We start from the raw sequence: 20,636 nt of genomic DNA on the forward strand, positions 1-20,636 counted from the left end.
ATCAGTTATTGCACAAAATACACAATGAAACACACGTTTAATTCTAGCAGAGAATCTGTGAAGAATACACCTTCAGTGTTTGTACCTGCAGAGTAAAGAAGCACTGATGCTGGATGCTTTACAATCCATGACGACGAGTACAATCAGCTGTCTACGTCACAAACAGTGACGACACTCACAGGGACCCAAACAAGCCGGACTCACGTGTGTGTGCGCACGGACGCCACTCAACTTTAACCCAAAAAAATACCCTGGAAAAATGCTTCTCCTTTCCCTCCACACTCAGGTGGCTTCAGGTGAGCATCGTGGAAAAGGTGAAATCTTTCTCCGGGCGGGAAGTGTGCAGGTTTTTACTAAAGTTTCTACTGAAGACATTTCTCTGAGTGCTGAAGGGATTTAAAGGCTGGTAAATGTGTGTGAGCTGAATGTGTGAATGCAACAGAGGGTTTTGTCTGACAGCGGTGTGTGCGTGTGTGTGTGTGTGTGTGTGTGTGCGTGTGTGTGTGTGTGTGTGTCTCATCCCCTGCGAAGCTCCCTCAGCTCTGCGGCGACTTTGCGCAGCTCTGCTTCGATCTCCAGCAGCTCCTGTGGGAGGAAAAACAAATATTTTAACAGAAACTCCAGATTGAACATTCAGCTCACGCGCGCGCATAAAAAACGAAAAAGAACAGGAGGCGTGGCAGCTTTGGTTCAGCTCAGACTGAAGCCTGATCGTGTTTGAGCGGGCTGTAAGATGGAGTCAGCTACGAGACAGTCAAGTGGCTGTTTGTCTAAAAAAACCCCGAATTAAGATGAAATCATAAACAAATCACAAAAACTGGACAAACAGCTCCGTTAAGGTCTCACTCAGGTCGGGAATCACTTCTTCTTTTAATCTCGATAACGCAAACAATCGTTTCCTACTGCTTCCCATTCACCTGGAACACCTGACGCCCTTCCAGGTGCTTCCACACCTGCAACATTTAAAGGGATCATATCGACCTCAGCGCCCCCTGCTGTTCACAAACACACAACAAATCACTAGAAATGTTCATTATTTATTTATTGTATATTGTTTTTTTATCCATTTACCTTGTATGTAAAGTGTCTTTGAGTCTTTGAAAATAAGTGTGTCATCATCAAAGGGAAAGACAACAGGACGCCTTTATGTGTCCCGCTTTCTGAGTGAAACTTTTTTTAATTTATTTTGACAGACTTTGACTTTTGACATCGTCCTGTATCATGTTTTACAGAATCACATCACTTTGTATCCCGTCATATTTAACCCGTCGCGTCCTAAAGTTCGACACAGTCCTGAAGGGTCCGTTATCTGGACTGGTTCTGCAGCAGCTCTGCTCAGAATCGAATACTCGACAAACACGCGACTTACCTCTCCTTCGTCTTCGTCAGCTTCTCCCTGCTCACCGTCCTCCTCGTCCTGCCCGTCCTCTCTGACGTATTCGTCCTCGTCCTCCTCGTCCTCATCCTTGAGCCTCTCCCGCTCGAACTGCCGCGTGGCTTCGTCGCTCGCCTTCTCCATCACTCTCTTCTGCTGCGGCTGCTTCACCTCCCCGGCGTCCTCCTTCGTCTTGACGTCCTTCTCGGTTTTCTGCCCCGCCTCCTTCTCTTCTTCTCCCGTCTTCTTCTTGCTGGTCTCCTCCGCCGTCCTGTTTCCCGCGCTGTCGTCTTTCTTCACATCCTGCGTCTCCTGCTCCGCCGCCTGCACCTGTTTCATCTTCCTGACGAGTTCTTCCAGCTCCTCCTGTTTCTCCTTCTTCTTCCTCTCCTGCTCTGGCTGGCTTTTGCTGTCCTGCTCTTTGAGCAGCTCATTCAGCTCCTTCTCCACCTTCTCCTTCTCCACCATCAGCTCCACCTCGCTCTTCCTCCTCTCCTCCATCCTCTGCTTCTCCAAGTCCGCCGTTCTTTCTGCCTCCTTCTCTTTGTCCTCCTTAATCTTCATCTCATCCTTCTGCTCTGTTTCAGTGCCTTTGTGGCTCTCCCTCTCCTTCACCGCCTCGTACCGTTTCTTCTTCAGCTCTTTCAGCAGTTCTTTCAGCTCTTCATCGTTCCTTTCCTCCTTTCCTTTCTTCGTGATCTCTTCGGCGAGCAGCTCCTCCAGCTCCTTGGCTCTCTCCTCTTCGGTGTCCCGCCCCGCGTCTTCGCTCGGTTTATCCGCCTTCATCTTCTCCTTGGTGTCATCTTCTTTCTTTTGTGCCAGGTCGGTCACGTCTCCCTCCTCCTCCTCCTCCTCCTCCCCTTCCTCATCTCCACCCTCGAAGTCGCCCTCGTCTTCAGCCAGGTCGTACTCGTCGTCATGTTCTACTTCTCTCTCTGTAACAGATTCCAGGAGTCAGCACCGTGTGATGTTAAAATTCATCCGAGCATGACCCGTCTTTCCTCAGCTTACCATCACCAGCGAGCTTCTGCAGCTCTCTGAGCAGACCCTGATGTCTCTGCACCTCGTCCAGTTCCTCTGCCGAAAACCAACAAAAAACAAACTTCAAATCCAGTCGTGAAAGATGCCTTCAACTTTTTATGAAACACACGTGCCATCTCTAAACTGTCTGTGTCTTTAAAAGAGTTGCACGATGTCGAGGTAGAGCAATCAGAACATTTCTCAGATGTTGTGGGCTAAAACGTTAGCGCTGAATATAAGACTCAAATAAAGAACAGATACGCATGTTGACTTTGTTTCTGTCCACCGCTGCCTTAACCACAGCGTCTTGAAGCTGACGCTGATTCTGTGATAATTCAAAGATATTTAAAATGTGCTCATAAAATGTCCCTCCTGGGCTTCGGTTTGTAGAAGCCGCTCACAAAGATGCAGAATAATTCTCTGTCTCAACATTCAGATTTTTAGAAAACAACGTCCAGACGTGTCACCTGCGAGCCGCGGGCCGCACTCGTGATGTGAGCCGTCGTCATTCAGCGTCTCCTGGATAATACATTCCACCTGAAGACAAAGTCATAAAACACACACACACACACACACACACACACACACGGTTGAAGATTTGTCATTTACTGAGTGATGAGGGAAATGAAAGGCACGTCTTTCTGACCTTTGCATCATCGAGGGGTGAGGTAACCGGCCGGCTTCCCACTGAAAACACACACACACACACACACACACACACACAAAAGTGAGGGAGGATGGGAACACTCATGTCTGAAACACAAATATTTCACAGTGCAGCAGGGTTGAACTAGTTTGTGTAGAAGTGGTTTGTCATGCGCTGGCATGTGCTGAGCCGCTTCCTCATTAAGGTAAGCACCGTGATAAAGCGACACAGCAAAGAAGCTTAAACCTCTCTCTCTCTCTCTCTCTCTCTCTCCAGAGGGCTTTAGCTCACAGGTAGTTTCCCACCTGGGCTAAATCAGTCACGGATCAACGCCAGCCAGTAATTCATTAAAGGCACACTGAACAGAGCCATCTGGGCCTTCTTCTCACAGGGAGGCACTGAAACTAACAAGCTGCTAAAAGTCCAAATAGATCAGCATCCATGTTGGGCCTGCAGACGCCAAACGTTCCTCTTACTGAGTTTGGTGCTGAAAGTCTTTGTGTATGAGAATGAATTAGTGATGTTGATGAAGTCAAAAGTGTTTAAATTCTCCATATAGAAAAGATTCTGCATGCTGGTGCAGTGGTTAGGCCTGACAGGAGCCGCTCTGCGTGGAGTCTGCATGTTCTCGCTGCGGGTTCTCTCTGGTCCAAACACATGTTCGCTACCTGCTGTACGTAGAGTGCTGGAAGGACCTGCCTGTCAGGTAGGAGGCCGTCCTTCAGACTTCATCACTTCACCAAACTCACCATACCATTCTCTGACCATTTAAAAAATCAGATTTAGTTTTTTGTTCTCTCCACGAGAGGAGCTGATTGGAGCTTCTCATCGTGCTGTCGATTAAACGCTGCATCATGTCGCTCCTGCGATTTGTGCAGGTCCCCGTCTTCTTGCAGAAATTGCGCACAGCTTTTGCCTCGCCTGTTTTCGTCTCAAAGGCTGAGCATACATTCAAAAAGATGTCGTCATCATCAGGGTCGTCCTTCTGACTGCAGTGTGTTTACGTGACATCAGTTCAGACAGTTGACAGTCACTGTTATGGTTCAAATTTTAGCAAAAAAAAAGTTGATGTGTAATACATGAATTTATAAAAAAGACATTTTTACAATAACAAAACATATTTTGCGCCACATGGGACGATGATGAAGCACCGAATCAAAGAGTTTCCAAGTGACTGCTCCGACTTGAGCGTGCGTTCGTGTGCATTTCAGAACTCATCTGAATAAAACGTCTGTGCTGTGTTTGGATCCAAATATGAATCAAGCAGCAGAGGAGGTTTGTGACCCTGTAGAAAACGGTCCGTTTTGATGTGTGTGTGTGTGTGTGTGTGTGTGTGTGTGTGTGTCCAGTTTGCCAGTAGACTCCTCACTCCTCTGTAGTGAATAATAATGGTGGACCTGCACACAAGTTTTTCTCCAGGCTGGGGGGGGGGGTGGAGACACCAGGGGAGGGGAGATTTTTCTTTTCTTGAATCCCACTGTGACGTCACAAGGAGAGCACATTTGCGACAGAGCTTTTCCCTCTGTGTTGTAAGACTTATGCAGACCACAAACAAAGGACTGGATGGGTTTATTTCAAATTGTGTGGGTCAGTAACTTAGGCTACCTAAATAAATGTTCAAAAGCACTGAATATATAATCACATGTCACCTTTAATGTTTCTGTCGTTTCAGCCTTTAACATTTTAAAGCTCCATGTGGATCCTCCCGCTGCTCGACACTCCTGCAGACGGATAAAAGCTCTGTCTGTGTGGGTGGAAGATTTCCTCTCAATCTCACACTCTACATTGAAATAACCCACATGCGCTAAAAGTGGCACGCGGACGTCACCTTAAAGAGATCACGCGCATGTCGCCTCCTGTTTCCGCTCACCTGTGAGCCTATTTATTTATTTTTTCTAATTCTCATTTAGCTGTAAAATGAGACAGTTGTAAGTTTGTGTTGAGTAAATGGGCGCCTGTTTAAAATCCCATCCGGTGTGAGAGCAGCATCTTCAGCTCAGGAAGGGAACAAGGTGGGCGAATCATAAATGATGTAACGCTGCTCTCGTTGAGCCTATTAGTCTAAAGCCCTGCACATATTCAGTTCACTCCTGTTTTAATGCATGCACTTTGGTATGTTTTCACCTAAAGACGGTGGCTCAAAGGAATAAAACATGGCATCAGCTGAAGCAGGAGAGTGTGAGAGATGAGGCTGTGCCATCACTCGCATTTTGTACCGTCATGTCACACTGAGCTCCGACAGTCTCCCCAATGAACGACAGAAACACACTCACCTCCGACTGCAGCCCAGAGAAACACTGCGGCGACCAGGTATCCCATAGGATCCGAAAAGAGACGCTCCTGCTGCAGATAACCTTGAAATGACGGGCTGGCTCTTTTCACACAGCCGCGGCGCGAGCTGGAACCGAGGCACCGTGTGTGTGTGTGGGTGTGTGTGCGCGCGCGCGTGTGTGTGTGTGTGTGTGTCAGGTGACCAGGACCAGATCAGACCCTGTTGGGTGCCAGAGATTGTCAGCTTACCGTCCTGCTACCTGCTGTAGATGAGGCTGCAGAATCTGTCCCCTCTTTTAAATGCATCCAGAAAAATCCCTTCAATAAACAATCTTTGATATGTTAATAATAATAAAATAATAATAAATGTTGTTTACTATTATTTTGTTAGTGTTAATCTACACTATTCCTTGACTTTACCCTCAGATTCATTGTGTGGCTCTTACTGCTGTTATTCCTTTCTGTCTCTTTATTAAAGCGTGTATCTCCACTCACATTGATTTTCTCTAACCGCTCGTGTTTTTGTTTTTACAGTTGCTTTCTTTCAGTGTCAGACATCTTAAATCTTTGGCCCTCTTAGTCTCAGCACGTGTGCTTGGGATCTTGTGACGGTTCTTTGATTGGTTCCTAGTTTGGGTCTTTCGAGGTCCTCTTGTGATGAAGGGGTTAAATATGTTCAGAGATTCTTCTTGTTGTTTGGCTTCTTTCCTCTTTGTTGTTTTTCTGTATCAGCTTCATCTCAACACATTTTGTAAACTCCAGTTTTCAAATGGTACGATGTGAATAAATTTATCTTTTGTGTTGATATTAATGCTTCACCAAGCCTGACCTTTTGACCTTTGGCCCATTTGGAGCTCATTATAAAAAAAATGTCAACATATTGTACGTCTCTGTAAATCCACTTTATCCAAATCCCATTGAATTGGGAATTCCCGGGGCCAGTGCACGCTACGGGCAGCAGGATCTGAGACACCATAAAACATCATCCAATAACAATAATATGAACTGTAACAGGTAAACACAGTTTCTATCTCTCGCTGCTGTTCTTCATGTTTGCAACACGTCACTCATGAATCCAAATATTTCTAAATAAGCAGTTTTACTTTGTTAATTAGCACCAAGAAATCTGAGCGTAGCGAGCTTCCTTCATCGGCCTCCAGCATCCTCTGGGTGACATGTAGAGCTGCTGAGTGTTTGTTTATGGTCGTCATCGAACAGTAAACATCTCCTCTCAGGCTCAACACATCGTCTGTGAAACAGTTTGACAAACACAGGATGAGTTATCTTTATTGTCTTCTTTATTTACCCTCATGGGCTTCAACAAGTGATGATATAAATATGTCTTCAGACACAGCAGAACTGATGCTGCGAACATTTAAGGATTTATTTTGTATGAAACGTCATGTGTTGAATGTCTTCCTTTCGTTAGTTCAGCGCAGCGTGCGACTGTTATTCAGAATGTCGTCTCACACTGAACGAGCCGATGGTCGACCTTCAAACGCCCGCTGGACGAGTTCAATTAGTCTCAGATGCACGGCTCAAGTAGACGCTGAATCGTAGCAAACACAACCTGTCGGCTGGAGGTCTGCAGATGTCTTCTGCCAGCAATAACATAGGCATACCCGCTGTCGTCATGGTGATTCTGTACGCTGTCCGTCAGGCTGCGTCAGCAGGAAATAAAGTCTCAGCTCTCACAGTGCGAGTGGAGCAGCTGACCGTGTTCCCGAGCCGTACGACTCCAAAGTCTGGTCTCAACTGGCCTGCAACCGTAGCGTGCACACTTCCCTCGTATTTGGATCATCTGGTCTTCGGAGCAGGCCTGGGGGGTCGGGTGTGCTGGTTAGGTCCGATGTACTTCAGGGGAGCGTACTTTGGCTTCTCAATGACTTCGAGGCCCAAATAAGGCTGCAGAGCTCGGGGGACACGCACCGCTCCCTCCTGAAGACACACGAAGAAGCGTCATAAATAACTCTGTCACAGATCTGCTTCCTCGTGTCGTCTCGGTTTGTGTTTCTGGAAGTAAAGCGTCCTCAGGTCCCTGATCATAATATGATTATTTCTTTATTTTAAGTACAGAACTACGAGCCGGAAGCTGGGTGAAGACTCTTCCCTTCAGAGCAACACTTCTATATTATAACGACCTGCACCAAAGAGTGTGGCGTGTCTTACTTTGGTCTGGTGAGTCTCCAGGATGGCGATGATGGTTCGAGGGATTGCACACGCTGTAGCGTTCACCTGCAGAATAAAAGAAATCCCATCACATCCTTTATTTGATGAAGCCGCTGAAAGCCAAAGCTGTAGCGATGCACAGCACTCACGGTGTGGGCGTACTGCAGGCTGCCGTCCTCTCGCTCGTACAGGATGTTGAGGCGTCTGCTTTGGTAGTCTGTGCAGTTTGACCCACTCGAAATCTGGTGTTAAATATAAAGAGAGAAATGATCAGACTCTGCAGCAGCCTGGTTTTTGTATTTTTCAGATTTATTTCAGGGCTTTTTTGTCTCTAATCAGAAGAGAGAGAGAGAGAGAGAGAGAGAGAGAGAGGATGACATGAAGTAAAATGAGCTGCAGGTCTTTTCTTTCAGACTTGATAATATTATAAAAAGTGGAAGTAGGTATCAGTGATTTAAAGAGACTGACTTCTCCATAGCTGTCCCTTCCAGGCATCCATGCTTCGATGTCATACTTCCTGTGTGCAGGAGGACCCAGCTCCTGCGTCGGCATGTCCAGCACTCTGCAGAAAAACACAAGACAACAAATGATGCACAGCTCGTAGCGAACCTCGTCGAGTCTGAGCCGAGTCCCCACTGCCCGAGTCAGATCCTCAGTTCGAGTCGTCCGTCGTTGATTGTGAGCCGAGTTCTTCACACAGAAACATTCACATGTTCAATCGATGACGTCAAAAGACTCCAATCTGAGCATCACCACCGCACATAAAGTGGCTGATCAAGATGGCATGTGAACACTCGTGCACGCTCGTGCACGTGAACACTCGTGCACGTGAACGCTCGTGTCAGCATTCACTCCAAACTGAATGAATCGTTAGGGCTCTCATTAAGAACAACAACAACAAATGGAAACTTATCAGAAACAGAAGTCTGAGTCCTCCTGCACATCTTCAGAGTCCAAAGTCTCGAGTCCAAGTCAAGGCCTGAGCCGGACTCCAGTCCCAGACTACATCACAGCTGTGCAGCACTGGTGCGTCCACTCACCTGTAGTGCAGCTCGAGAGCAGAGAAAATGTCTTTCTGCAAAGAGACAAAGTCCTCCAGCAGCTGAGCGCTCTCCTCCCCCGTCTCATCAGCCGTCACTCCAAACATCTCCACCTGGACACACACACACACACACACACACACACACACACACCTGTCCATATGTAGATCACAAAGAGCAGAGCTAAACGATGCAGTCCTAACCTATAGATGCATTTATTCTCTGTGTCCAGTGCTACATGACTAACATTTGACTTCTGTCTGCACATTCATCAAAGCTAAACATGTTTTGTGCACAACAGAATGTTTTTGTGCTTGAAAAGGGAGAAGAAGGCCAAATTAAAAACCGTGAAAAAACTATCCTGCAGATATCACAAGAAGACGGGAAACTGCACAAATCGCACGAGCGGCATGATGCAGCATTTAATCGACAGCACGATGAGAAGCTCCAATCAGCTGCTCTCGTTGAGAGAACAAAAAAACTAAATCAGATTTTTTAAATGGTGAGAGAATGGTATGGTGAGTTTGGTGAACGTTACCTTGTTGAAGTGATGAACTCTGTAGAGGCCCCACGTCTCTCGGCCTGTGTCGGTCTCCGCCCTGTAGCAGGTGCTGCTGCACGCCGACCTGCAGCACAGACGACACATCATGGGAGTCTGTGTGACTCGGATATGAAAACATCTGCAGCAGACTGGGACTGAAGGACGGCCTCCTACCTGACAGGCAGGTCCTTCCAGCTCACTGCATGATCCATGAAATAGCCTGAAGAAGAGAGACACACGTCACGTCGTCACTGAACGCACACGTCTGGTGGATTCATCCATTACCTCGAAGACAAAGTCTCTCTTTATGCTTTACTAAACTCATACAACGGGAAGGAGGCAACAGGAAGATATAAAGAGAAGATGAGGAAGAAGGAAGTTTGACCTGCGATGCCGACCTCTCCGGTCCCTGACAGGTTGAGGTCTGGGTAACGGACTGGATCCAGCGCGTAGACCTGAGAGCGATGAGCGTTGGGCTGCATCCCACAACCCTCCTGGACAGGGACGAAGAGACGAGTCAAGTCACATTTATTCAGGAAGCACTTTGAAGAGCAGCAGCAGCTGACCGAAGTGCATTGGGGGGGGGGGGGGGGGGGGGGGGGGGGGGGGGAACACACACGGACGACTGGCTCCTCCCGTGATATAAGAATGACAGTCGTCATGAAGAGGAGACAAAGGCACAAGTCTGAGAGGAGACGTCAGGAGTCTTGTGACTTCAGCCTGAGGTCACCTCGGCCCGAGTGTGGACCAAATCGACCTGTTCACACTGCACCTCCAAATCAGCTTTTTAGCACATCCACATTGTTTATAGTTTTTTTGTCTTTTTTGCCAGTCTGGATACTAGAAGTCACATGAGATCCGATGTTTCCAAATCTGATTCAAACCAGATATAAGTGAGACACGCATTAAGAGTCGGGATCTGGTAAGATACTCACAAACACCGCCCCCTTCAGCATGTCAGGTACAACCATCGGGATGAAGCCCTGCAGGAGGAAAAAAAAAACAACAACAACCAGAGTTTGGGGTTAAAAAAAAGAAGATGCATTTTGAAGACTCTGATTGCATATAATATATTTTTAAGACACAAGCTTACCCGTCGCTGCAGTTTGTCGAGGGCAAAGTTTTGGAGCGCAGTCTGAAGCCTGGCTCCGGCCCCCCTCAGATAGTAGGACCTGTGACCGGACACGTGAGCTAGATGTCTGCAGAAGAGGACATTCAGATCAACAAGGTTAGAGTTCAAAAGACAGCAGAGCAAGTGGACAATCAGGAAACAAGAGGACCTTCTCACCTTTGCCGGATGAGACCCAGCTCCTCCCCCAGCTCCACGTGGCCTTTGGGCTGGAAGTCAAAATCTACAGAAGAAGAAACGGAGATGATGTGTACAAAAGCAGCGTGGTTAATTCATGATCGGATTCTTTGGATAAATGACGCCATCGGTCACGTCCTCACCAGGTTTCTGTCCCACCAGCTCCACAACCCTCGCCTGGCTCTCGTCCCCAACTGGCTAAAAAAATAAAGAGCATTTTTACGTTTCGGAGACTTCAAACAGCACTGATCAAAAAGACAACGTGTGTGTCCTCCTCACCACATCAGGGTGGGAGGTGTTGGGCAGTCTGAGTGCTCGTCCGTAGTGCTCCTGATCCAGCTCCGCCTCTCGAGTGAGGAGCTGATTCAGTCTGATGCGGACCTCCCGACCCGTCTGCAGAGCCTGCGTGTACTCTGGAACCTGTGCGATACGCAGCGGGAGAAACGTGAGGCACCGACGACCAGCGCGAAAACAAACACGGACTCATTCGATAAGAAAGTACTCGCACATGTTGATACAGAAATGCACATTTTAGACTCACACTGGAAAGGACTTTCTTGTTGGTACCGGCCTGTGAAAAGTAAATGAAGAATGCATCAAACCCTCACAGCTTGTTAACACAAATAATAATCTAACCAGGTACAGTGGAACACAAACATGATGTCAGAAAAACAAGAAACAAATTAACTGGGGACCGTGGCCCCAGCTGTAATGACTCGAACTGACCACCAGGGCTTTGACAGTTTCACTGACGTGTTTCTTCTGCTCCTCCAGCACAGAGATCTCCGTCCTCACTGCCTGGAGCTCCTTCCACACACAAACCTACAAACACACAAGAATCAACAGCATCAGCTGAGAGCAAGTCGAATCGTGTCATTTGAAATATTGTCTTTTAGCCTCCTATGTGACGTGGAAGAACAGATCATAACGTTTTAAAAAAAAAACTGGGTTATAAAAGCAGTCAAACAGAAATAAAGCCCTCTCCCTGTTAGTCGTCAGCCCAGAGGAGAAGCCAGCAGAGCTTAGCTAGAGGTTCTCAGAATGTGTTCTGGTTCATAAGGGGTTAAATGCTGTTAAATAAAGGAAGGGGTCCACCCATGGTGTGCCTTAAAAGAAGTAAAAACAATCCTAAAACCAACAGGAGCCAGTGAAGGGATGCTAAAATCAGTAGTTTTTTTTTATTTTTTTTATAAAAGGAGCAATATGTAACCCTGCCCCCTAGAGTTTAAAATGAGTACTGCGGTTTAAATTCTAATCATTACAGAGAGCTGTCTCCCTCCCTCCTCTCTCGAGTGAATGCTCACACAGGTCAGCATGTGGTGGACACTGTAGCTTCAGTGTTTAGCCAGCTCTGCATGTGGTGGACACTGTAGCTTCAGTGTTTAGCCAGCTCTGCATGTGGTGGACACTGTAGCTTCAGTGTTTAGCCAGCTCTGCATGCGGTGGACACTGTAGCTTCAGTGTTTAGCCAGCTCTGCATGCGGTGGACACTGTAGCTTCAGTGTTTAGCCAGCTCTGCATGCGGTGGACACTGTAGCTTCAGTGTTTAGCCAGCTCTGCATGCGGTGGACACTGTAGCTTCAGTGTTTAGCCAGCTCTGCATGCGGTGGACACTGTAGCTTCAGTGTTTAGCCAGCTCTGCATGCGGTGGACACTGTAGCTTCAGTGTTTAGCCAGCTCTGCATGCGGTGGACACTGTAGCTTCAGTGTTTAGTCAGCTCTGCATGCGGTGGACACTGTAGCTTCAGTGTTTAGTCAGCTCTGCATGTGGTGGACACTGTAGCTTCAGTGTTTAGCCAGCTCTGCATGTGGTGGACACTGTAGCTTCAGTGTTTAGCCAGCTCTGCATGTGGTGGACACTGTAGCTTCAGTGTTTAGCCAGCTCTGCATGGGTCTGTAAAGCTTTCTGCGTTCTAACCTCTCTCCATGTTTCATCTCCAACATTGATCCTAGTTTGAGCAGCTTTCTGCTGCTGGAGCTTATTAGAAACATGCAGAGGCTTTTTAGCTCGGGTACAATCACTTCTATCTGAAGCAGTTCCACTGCCCGCTTCCATCGCTGCAACACCTGTTCACCTGATAACTGCTCTCATATCTGGCAAACCCAGGGGCGTCCAAAACAGCCGTGTGTGTGTGTGTGTGTGTGTGTGTGTGTGTGTGTGTGTGTGTGTGTGTGTGTGTGTGTGTGTGTGTGTGTGTGTGTGTGTGTGTGTGTGTGTGTGTGTTTTGAACATCAAAAACACTTACAATCTTTTTGACTTCATCCCCTCGGAGGTCGCCCTTCCTGTTCTCTACGTTCTCGATGACTTTGTCTGTCTCTTCACACACTGTCTTCATGTCCAGCTCGGGTCTGTCGCTGTAACCTTCACGGACATGCTCGTACAAACTGCTCCGGGCTGCGTGAGAAAAGCGAACAAACGTCCCCTGCCTCGCGCACCTCGCGTGCACCATCGCTGTCACTCTTGTGACCACGGTGATGCAGCGGGCTGCCATGTTTTCTCTTTGGGTTGATGTTGCGTTTACGGGGTGTAAGAATATTTGTATTGTACCCTTAGAGAAACCTTTTTGGTCAACGTCTCCCTGTGCACTCCAAAAACAGTTTGTCTATATTAACGTGATGTTCTTAAGATTACGTTAATCTTCGCGTGTACTATTAAAATCAAAATGTATTAACATAAAAGTCGTTGACAGACAGAGAGAGACATAACGCTCGTATCGGTCCTGAATGCAGCATAAATGCGGAAGTTATGTCGCCTTCACGTACTCCCCAGAAATATCGTACGTCCCAGCATTTAGGGGAAAACGAAACAAACAGACATGGAGGCTGGAGGGTAGTTTTAGTTTTTTTTTGGCTAATGCACAGGACAGATCTCCTGTGTATTAAAGTTTTATTGAAGTTTAATAAAACATCATGATGATGAACTGATAGTAGCTGAGGTTTGTTAGCATACTGCGTGTGTGTGTATATGTGTGTGTGTATGTGTGTATCTCCCTGTAACTGTTTAAATTGTAGTCACTGTTTACAAGCTGTCATTTATTTTTATTGCCCTTAAACAAAAACAAAATCTCTCTCTCGTAATTGCGGCTTTTGAGGGCCCATCATCTGCCCATAGTACGTAAATACGATATTTCCAATGAGCTCCTTGAAGGCAGCATTCATATTTTGCGAAATTAAAATAAAAAAATAAAAAAAATAAATCATGATTTGTAATTAAAACGTACATCTAGTTGTTGACACGTATATCAGATCAAGAAATTAGGATTTTAATTTGTTTTCAGAGATTAAAAAAAAAAAACGACGTACTGCGTCTTCCTAAACATTCGTCACGAGGCAAAGGTCAACCAATCAGGTGAGCGGAAGTTTAGTGTTGCAGTAATCCGGTTCAGACGTGACAAGTGCAGGCCGACTGAACCGTAACTCAGGACTCGTTTTCTTTTTTTAAAAACGACACCTTTTATTGTTTTGGTACCGAGCTGGACGCGCATGTGCACTGCCATGGTGGACTGATGCGGGTCCGGACGGGAAGCCTTTCTGCACAGCTGGGGGGGGGGGGAGCTAGTTTGGTCCGTCTGTTTGGTGGTGGGGATGTTATGCTCGGAGCTGCATGAGCAGCGTCTCCCCTAAAGGCCGGGACGAGCCGGAGGACCGGGTCTAGACCCTCATGGGAGCCGGGGCGGTCTGTCGAGGTCTCTGCTGTTAACTGGGATTCGGTCAGCCTGGCCAAAAGTGCCTCACCAAATTCTGTTGAAGGTGGGACCCAAGCAGCCCTCACGGTGGAAACGAGAAGAAGAGCAAAGGTAATGTTGATCGAAAAGTCTGTCCATGTGGTCAGGTGTGTGTCCAGGTCCAGACCCACGTGGGTCACTGACTTATGAAGGGGTCCCCCCCCCCCCCCCCCCCCCTCAAGTCTTAATGGTGGTCAAGTACCCTCCCAAAAAATATGTTGAACTTTGTCTGGAAAATAACGTGGTTCATATCTGTTGTGGTTCCCAAAGTGGGGGTCCCCTGTCACTGCCCCCCCCCCCCCTTCAATTCTTCCTCTCATCATCCTTCTTCTTCTCTAGCTCTCAAGGAAGGCGGACACTTTTCCTGCTCTCTCCCACTCCCTCCCTTATCCCGTCCTTGTGTGTGTTCCCACTGCTTCTGTCTCGTCGGGAGTGTTTCTTTCTCACTGTCGCTGCAGGAATCAAACAAAGCACACATGGAACTAATAAGCTGGTCTTTTCTACAAGATCCACTGGGCCGGAGGAGTCCACTAGATTTATGGAACACATGGAGAGTCATGTGCATGGCAGATTGAAGATGAGGATGTGTACATATTCGGCCTCGTGTTCACCGGTCTTCTGCTGATTGGCCTTGGCGTCGCCCTGATGTGCCCAAAAATTGTGAAGATGGCAGCTGTTTTAGGAGCAGGCTGCCGCTCATGATAATTAAGTTGGGCAAAGCAGTTGGACCACTGACTGTGACGAAATCTCTCCTCCACGGATGGACAAGGACGAAGACACACTCCTCTCGCTACCCCCCCTTCCTGCCCCGCTCCGCTCCACACACACCTGGTGTTTTGCCGGTCGAACCCGGGCCAAGGACATCTCCACTGAGTGGGACTGTTTTATTGCAATGATAGCGATGCCGGGGAAGCCAGACACACACACACACACACACACACACACACATATATATAAACACCTGGACAGACACACACTCATACACACACCCTGCATACACCTCAATCTGTGCCCCCCCCCCCCCCCCCCCCCCCCTCCTCTCATGCGTGCACCGATGGTCACTGATTGTTTCTCACACGATATTCCTGCTAATATTGTCGCACTCGGATTTGCGTCTCACTCTGCGTTTTCCCGTCCCTTCAGATGAACGCGGTGCGCGGGGGCACAGTCACCTGGCGTCCCCAGCCGTGGCAGGATGGGGACGGGGGAGGAGGAGAGCCTCTGTCGGACAGCGACTCGGAGGAGGAGGACTTCCCCGACGACAGCACCACGCCTCTGGGAGACTACATCACACATGGTGAGACGGAGAAACGGAAGGTTTGAGAAGGGGTTTGTTTTGTCTGCTCGCTTGACGTGTCGCTCCGTGTTTCAGGTCTGAAGCAGCTCCTGGATGCCCAGCAGTTGTGTGATGTCACTCTGCTTGTCGAGGGGAAGAAGTTCATGTGTCACAGGTTCGACTGTCCTCTCATTTTTACAAAGAAAAACTCACTCACAAAGTTTGTTTCAAAGGAAGGCGCCAAACGGCTGCAGCTGCTGCACGTACACAGATACAAAAAAAGGACAGCGCCGCGTTCATGCACGTTGTTCACTCCCTCCAGGTGTCAACATTTATAGTTTCTAAGATGCAGACGTGGACGATTCTGCACCGATGATGACAGAACATAATCGATGCAGAATCTTCTACTGATGTCGCTTTTTTTATTTCAACTTTTTTTTTTTTTAGCCCATTGAGGTTAAAAACGTTAAAAAGTTACACTCACAACATACAGACAAAAAAAACCAAGTCACAATTAGAGGAGGTGGTCTCACGCGTCTTCAGCCTGGATTTAAAGGCAAAGAAGTCAGTTGTACGACTGTACGAATCAACACATGACCGTGTCATGACCGTGTGTAGAAGTCCGAGCACCAATCCCACTCGAGAGCACAGTTCACACTGATGGGTAGTGATAAACCTCAGAGAAGCATGATAAAGGCTTTCATATATATCAGGTCTCCATCATCTAAAACAGCAACAAGCTGCTTTTTCACCTCTAAAGAGAAACAACATTTATTTAGGAAGGAGATGTGAAGTGTGGAGCTCGAAGGTGAGGGAGTCTCCTCCACACACATCTTTTATTTATTTACTTTTACAGTGTAAAGACATTTGGTGTTGACTTTGATTTCTAAACGTTAAAAAGGGGCGTTCACTCGTCTTCGCTGACGCCATGTGCAGGGAGAGGATGCATCATGATGTGGAATCATCAGACTGGTGAAGACACACGTGATTTATTACCCCCTCTTTGAGCACGAAGTAAAAACACAGACGAAGCTTGAGTTTACCAAACGACCTCCTGTGAGCAAAGACAAAAACAAAAAGCGGAAATGTCCTCCGCTGTACAAGTGATTTTAAGAATCGTCCAAAAGTTCACTCCTTTGATTCGTCTCTCCTCCCCTCAGAGTCCTCCTGGCAGCCGTGAGCCCGTACTTTCGTGCGATGTTCACCAGCCCTCTGGTCGAGTCGCGCCTCACTGAGATCCGTCTGGAGGAGGTGACGCCGTCCGTCATGGAGACTGTCATTCAGTTTGTGTACACCGGGGAGGCGGGGCTCTCTCTGGAAACGGCCGAGGACCTTTTTGTGGCAGCGAACCGGCTTCAGGTCATGCCTCTTCAAGACCTGTGCTCCAGGTAGACCATCAGGAGCTTACACTTTTGCCTGAGTTTGACACAAAGACGCTGCTCTGTCTTCAGCTTTTTTTTTTCTTCTTCTGACTGTCTGAGATCCTCGCCACTTTTATCTCCTTAATCCTCTTCCCTTGTGTCCTTCGCTCCATCTGTCTTTTATCTTTCCTTATCTCTCCAGGTTCCTGTTTGAGCACCTCTCGGTGGATAACTGCCTGGGAATGTACTCTCTGGCTCGCTCTCATCATGACCAGCTGCTGCTGCGTGCCTCCCTGCGACTGGTAGCCCAGCACTTCCCCCGTGTGGCCCGGCAGAAGGACTTCCTCCTGCTGGACCACGGCACCTTAGGAAGCCTCCTGAGCTCCGACCGCCTCGGGGTGGACTCTGAAGCGGAGGTTTACGATGCGGCACGTCGCTGGGCTGAGCATCAACCCTTGGACCGCTACGCCCACATGCCAGCGCTGCTTCACCACCTGCGACCCGGGCTGCTGTCCCTAGAAGAGAGCAGAAGACTTTGCCAGGAGTTGGGACCTGCTGCCGCGAGCGAGGGCCTCGGGGGGCCTCTGAGACCTCGGGAGGGCATGTTTGAGAAAAAGATCGTCTGCGTGGACCTGACGCCTCGGGAAGATGAGAATTTAGCCAGGAGAGATTACACAGTGGACTGCTTTGATCCTCGGACAGGGAAGTGGGAGAAGTTGGCAGCACTGGGTTCTCTGGTCAGTCCCGGCTGTACGGCTGTCGGGGACCGGCTCTTTGTAGCGGGCGGGATCCTGCGGACAGGCTCTGTGTCAGCAGCTGTGCATGAATACGATGCCGTTCTGGACCGCTGGATGGAGAGGCCTTGCATGTTTCAGCCCCGAGCCATGCTGGGTCTGCTGGGCTGTGGAGACTCGCTCTACGCCCTGGGTGGTAGTAACCGCTCTGCTCTGCTGGACTCCAGTGAAACTCTGGAGCTGTCGACACTACAGTGGGCTCCGGGGCCTCGACTACCGCTCCCTCTGCGCGCCTTTGCCTGTGCGGCATTGCGTGGGCGGCTCTACCTTCTTGGTGGAACGACACTTGAACAGAACCGGGCTGTGGTCCACTCAGGGGTGCTTATTTATCACTGCCTCACAGACTGCTGGACACGCGTGTCTCTGGACTCCGGGGCCACCTGCCTCGCTGGAGGAGTGGCTGTTCGAGGAGGCGTCTGTGCAATTGGAGGATATATGAGAGATACGACCAAGTTCCTAGACGGAAACTACACCAACCTGGAGACTTTAGACGCCACCGGGCGTGTGCTGTTTTTCAGAGAGGGCAGGGGTTCCGGAGTAGAGAGGGAGGTGACGGGGGGAGGAGTCATGGTCAGCGCAGAGCAGCGGGGTGTTGCAGGCGGTGGAAGCGACCGAGCCCCGAGCCCTGTGGTATTCCCAGGGCTGCCTCGGCGGATAGCAGCGGGGGGTGTGGCCAGGTGGAAACGCAGGATTTACGTACTGGGTGGGGAAAATGGCTCACGGTTTTATGACAGCGTGTACTGTTGGAAGCCCGGTTGGCGCAGCTGGGTCCAGAGACGAGAGAAACTTCCCGGGGACACTGGAGGGGTGAGCCAGTTTGGGTGTACCACTTTAAAGTTCCCTAAGAAACACATCCTGTCCAGACTGAGACTAGCCAAAGAAAACTGCAAGAAGGCGGTCGACTAGCCGAACGGAGAGCAGCAGGACGGACGAGGAGGACGTCGTCCACGTGAGACAGAGAAGAGCTCCAGGCGGAGGTTGAATTCATTTTGATCTTCAGATGAAGTAAGAAGGAAGACGAGTGCAGCTACAGAGAAAGCCTGTCATGGTTGCACATGTGATCTTATAGTAATAAAAAGGCAGAGAGAGAGAGTGGAGCCTCAAACTGGCGGTCGGGCATCTTGCACCTGAATGTAACCTTATCCACCGTTGGTCCGAGCAGCAGTCCTTTGAGAAAGAGAAATAAATGCCTTTCATTTCTTTCTTTCTTCAGCTGTTTAATGTTATTTTCAGATTCTCACAGGTGAATTATTTTGAAGTTTGTTCAGTTTAGACACAAGGATGCAGGAAAACCATGGCAGCAGTCAAAGAGTAGTTTTGAGAAGATTCTTTTACACTACACATGGGTGAAGTTACAGCTCACGACTTATCCCAGGATGAGTCTGCAGGGGGCACCACACAGCTCGTCCTGCGATTGACAGAATATTTCCCCTAATATGAAGAATCACGCCACTACGTGAGCCGGTGAAACCTCTAACACAGACTCTCTCTCTCTCTCAGCACTGCTGGAGAGTAGCCCTCCTCTCGCAGCCCTGCAGCGTTCTGCCACCTGTAAGGCTTCCAGAGAGCTGGCCAATCAGAGGAGAGAGGGCACATGGGGAGAGGGGGGGTCTTAAAGAGAGGGGTCTTTACTGACACCAGTATCAGATGAATAAGGAGGTTTTTGAGCTGCAGTTCATGCGAAGCTGCTCTGAAGGTCTCACACTGAAAACATGAGCTGTGATCACGTTAAAGGTAAACCGTGACACCACTGCAGGCTGGTAATCCTTACAGCAGGTGACCTTCAGTATCCTTGTGTCTGAACGAGAACGCTGTCCGGCAGATTTCCAAAACCTTGGATCCAGGTGGATTTGTGTCTTTACTTGATTCTGTAGCTGTGTCAAAAAATACCTTTATATTTCTGTTTGAATTCCTCCAGCCACTGGACATCTGAATGTTTAAAGGCATGGAGTGTACCGATTATCTGACTGACACTTTAGCGTTCTTCTTAATTTATTGAAACGTGTTTTCAGAGGTTATTTTTTTGTTATGAAATGTTGCTTTTTCTTTCCGAGGGAAACAGGAGCGGATGTGTCTGGTAGTCGACGAGGGCGTAAACTCAACTCTTAACTGATGATTTCGATCGAGGTCAGAAAGATGAACTCACAATGTTTTGCTTTTAGCCATTAAAACGTTTTTTTTTTTTCTTTCTTTCCATCGTTTTTCTTCATTTGCTCAAACAAAAGAGACGTCTGCTGGATGACGGGACACTTCAGAACACATTTTGGGGAATATTGAGAATCTGTAGGCAGCACTACACCGCTGGTTAGGACTCCTAACATGACAGAAGCTGAAGGTATACGTTTGGATGTTTGGGTTTCTGCACTCTAAACCTTGAACCTGATAATTGTTCAATAAAGGGATCGCTGCACAATTCTTTTGACTTTCAAAGAAATGGGGTGGAAACTGTAAAACGCAGCAGGAAATGGTGCTGCTACTGAGCCATGTGATTGGTTAACATATCAGCAAGTTTGTGTTTCCTGCAAAACACAAAAATCACACTGCGCTGTTTAAGTCCAGACGCCGTGTTCTGAGTCGTCGCCGTAGAACTTTCAGGTTAGGATTTGTGTGTGTTTGTTTGTGCAGGTGCGCTCACGGTTTGAATGGCGCGTGCAAAGTGATTGTGTTTGCATGCGTGTTTTTTTTTTTTTTTCTATGCTGAGGCGTGCATTTGTTCAACACGCCGACGCTCACACGGTGTGTGTGTGTGTCCATGCACAGGTGAACGGTCTCATGATGAGAGCGATGTTCGGATGAAAAGCTGTCAACTGAATAAAGGACTATTTGCTTACTTTAAATGAACTGTCGGCTTTTTGTTGCTTGAACGTTTGTTGACATTAAGTGCAGCAGTGAACTTTTGTACTTCAGTGGCAAAACAAGCTGTTTGCTTACACTGAAGCCCCGTTTGCACCAAGCGGTCGGCTTCAGTGTCGTTTCTATTGTCAGGAAAGGTACCAACATAAGTGATCTGTACCCTTACACACTGCAGTCCGTTGATTGGTCGAAAGAGTCTTCACTTCCCGTGCGACAGCGGTGATAAAGGACAAACCCAAAACGTGTCGACCTCGGAGAC

At 48.2% G+C, this 20,636-nt stretch overlaps 3 protein-coding genes across 5 annotated transcripts; 1 reads left to right on the forward strand and 2 right to left on the reverse strand.

Moving 5' to 3' along the window:
* Positions 1-243: 243 nt before the first annotated feature.
* Positions 244-5,494, reverse strand: LOC306830471 (uncharacterized protein). Its single transcript, XM_079354005.1, has 6 exons — positions 5,315-5,494; positions 3,042-3,082; positions 2,863-2,932; positions 2,387-2,452; positions 1,370-2,310; positions 244-585 (listed from the first exon to the last, which is right to left on the reverse strand). The coding sequence occupies exons 1-6, from the start codon at positions 5,358-5,360 to the stop codon at positions 517-519; spliced, it is 1,233 nt and encodes a 410-aa protein (XP_079210131.1). The 5' UTR covers positions 5,361-5,494; the 3' UTR covers positions 244-516.
* A 1,100-nt stretch (positions 5,495-6,594) lies between these two features.
* Positions 6,595-13,143, reverse strand: sars2 (seryl-tRNA synthetase 2, mitochondrial). The gene is made up of 16 exons (XM_079353836.1): positions 12,615-13,143; positions 11,095-11,190; positions 10,910-10,939; positions 10,648-10,788; positions 10,512-10,566; positions 10,351-10,414; positions 10,156-10,261; positions 9,998-10,045; positions 9,448-9,556; positions 9,237-9,282; positions 9,060-9,147; positions 8,522-8,634; positions 7,950-8,043; positions 7,631-7,723; positions 7,482-7,547; positions 6,595-7,250 (listed from the first exon to the last, which is right to left on the reverse strand). The coding sequence occupies exons 1-16, from the start codon at positions 12,858-12,860 to the stop codon at positions 7,110-7,112; spliced, it is 1,536 nt and encodes a 511-aa protein (XP_079209962.1). The 5' UTR covers positions 12,861-13,143; the 3' UTR covers positions 6,595-7,109.
* Positions 13,144-13,576: 433 nt separating this feature from the next.
* Positions 13,577-18,630, forward strand: LOC306830378 (kelch repeat and BTB domain-containing protein 8). Of its 3 annotated transcripts, none has more exons than XM_079353815.1 (5): positions 13,577-13,717; positions 15,237-15,390; positions 15,466-15,544; positions 16,530-16,757; positions 16,933-18,630. In XM_079353815.1, the coding sequence occupies exons 2-5, from the start codon at positions 15,237-15,239 to the stop codon at positions 18,428-18,430; spliced, it is 1,959 nt and encodes a 652-aa protein (XP_079209941.1). In that variant the 5' UTR covers positions 13,577-13,717; the 3' UTR covers positions 18,431-18,630. The 3 variants fall into 3 exon arrangements, with proteins under 3 accessions (XP_079209941.1, XP_079209942.1, XP_079209940.1); XM_079353814.1 differs by lacking the exon at positions 13,577-13,717 and adding an exon at positions 13,724-14,165; XM_079353816.1 differs by lacking the exons at positions 15,237-15,390; positions 15,466-15,544.
* Positions 18,631-20,636: the final 2,006 nt, after the last annotated feature.

The sequence above is a fragment of the Symphodus melops genome (genome assembly GCF_947650265.1).
Source record: "Symphodus melops genome assembly, chromosome: 10".
Classification (NCBI taxonomy): domain Eukaryota; kingdom Metazoa; phylum Chordata; class Actinopteri; order Labriformes; family Labridae; genus Symphodus; species Symphodus melops.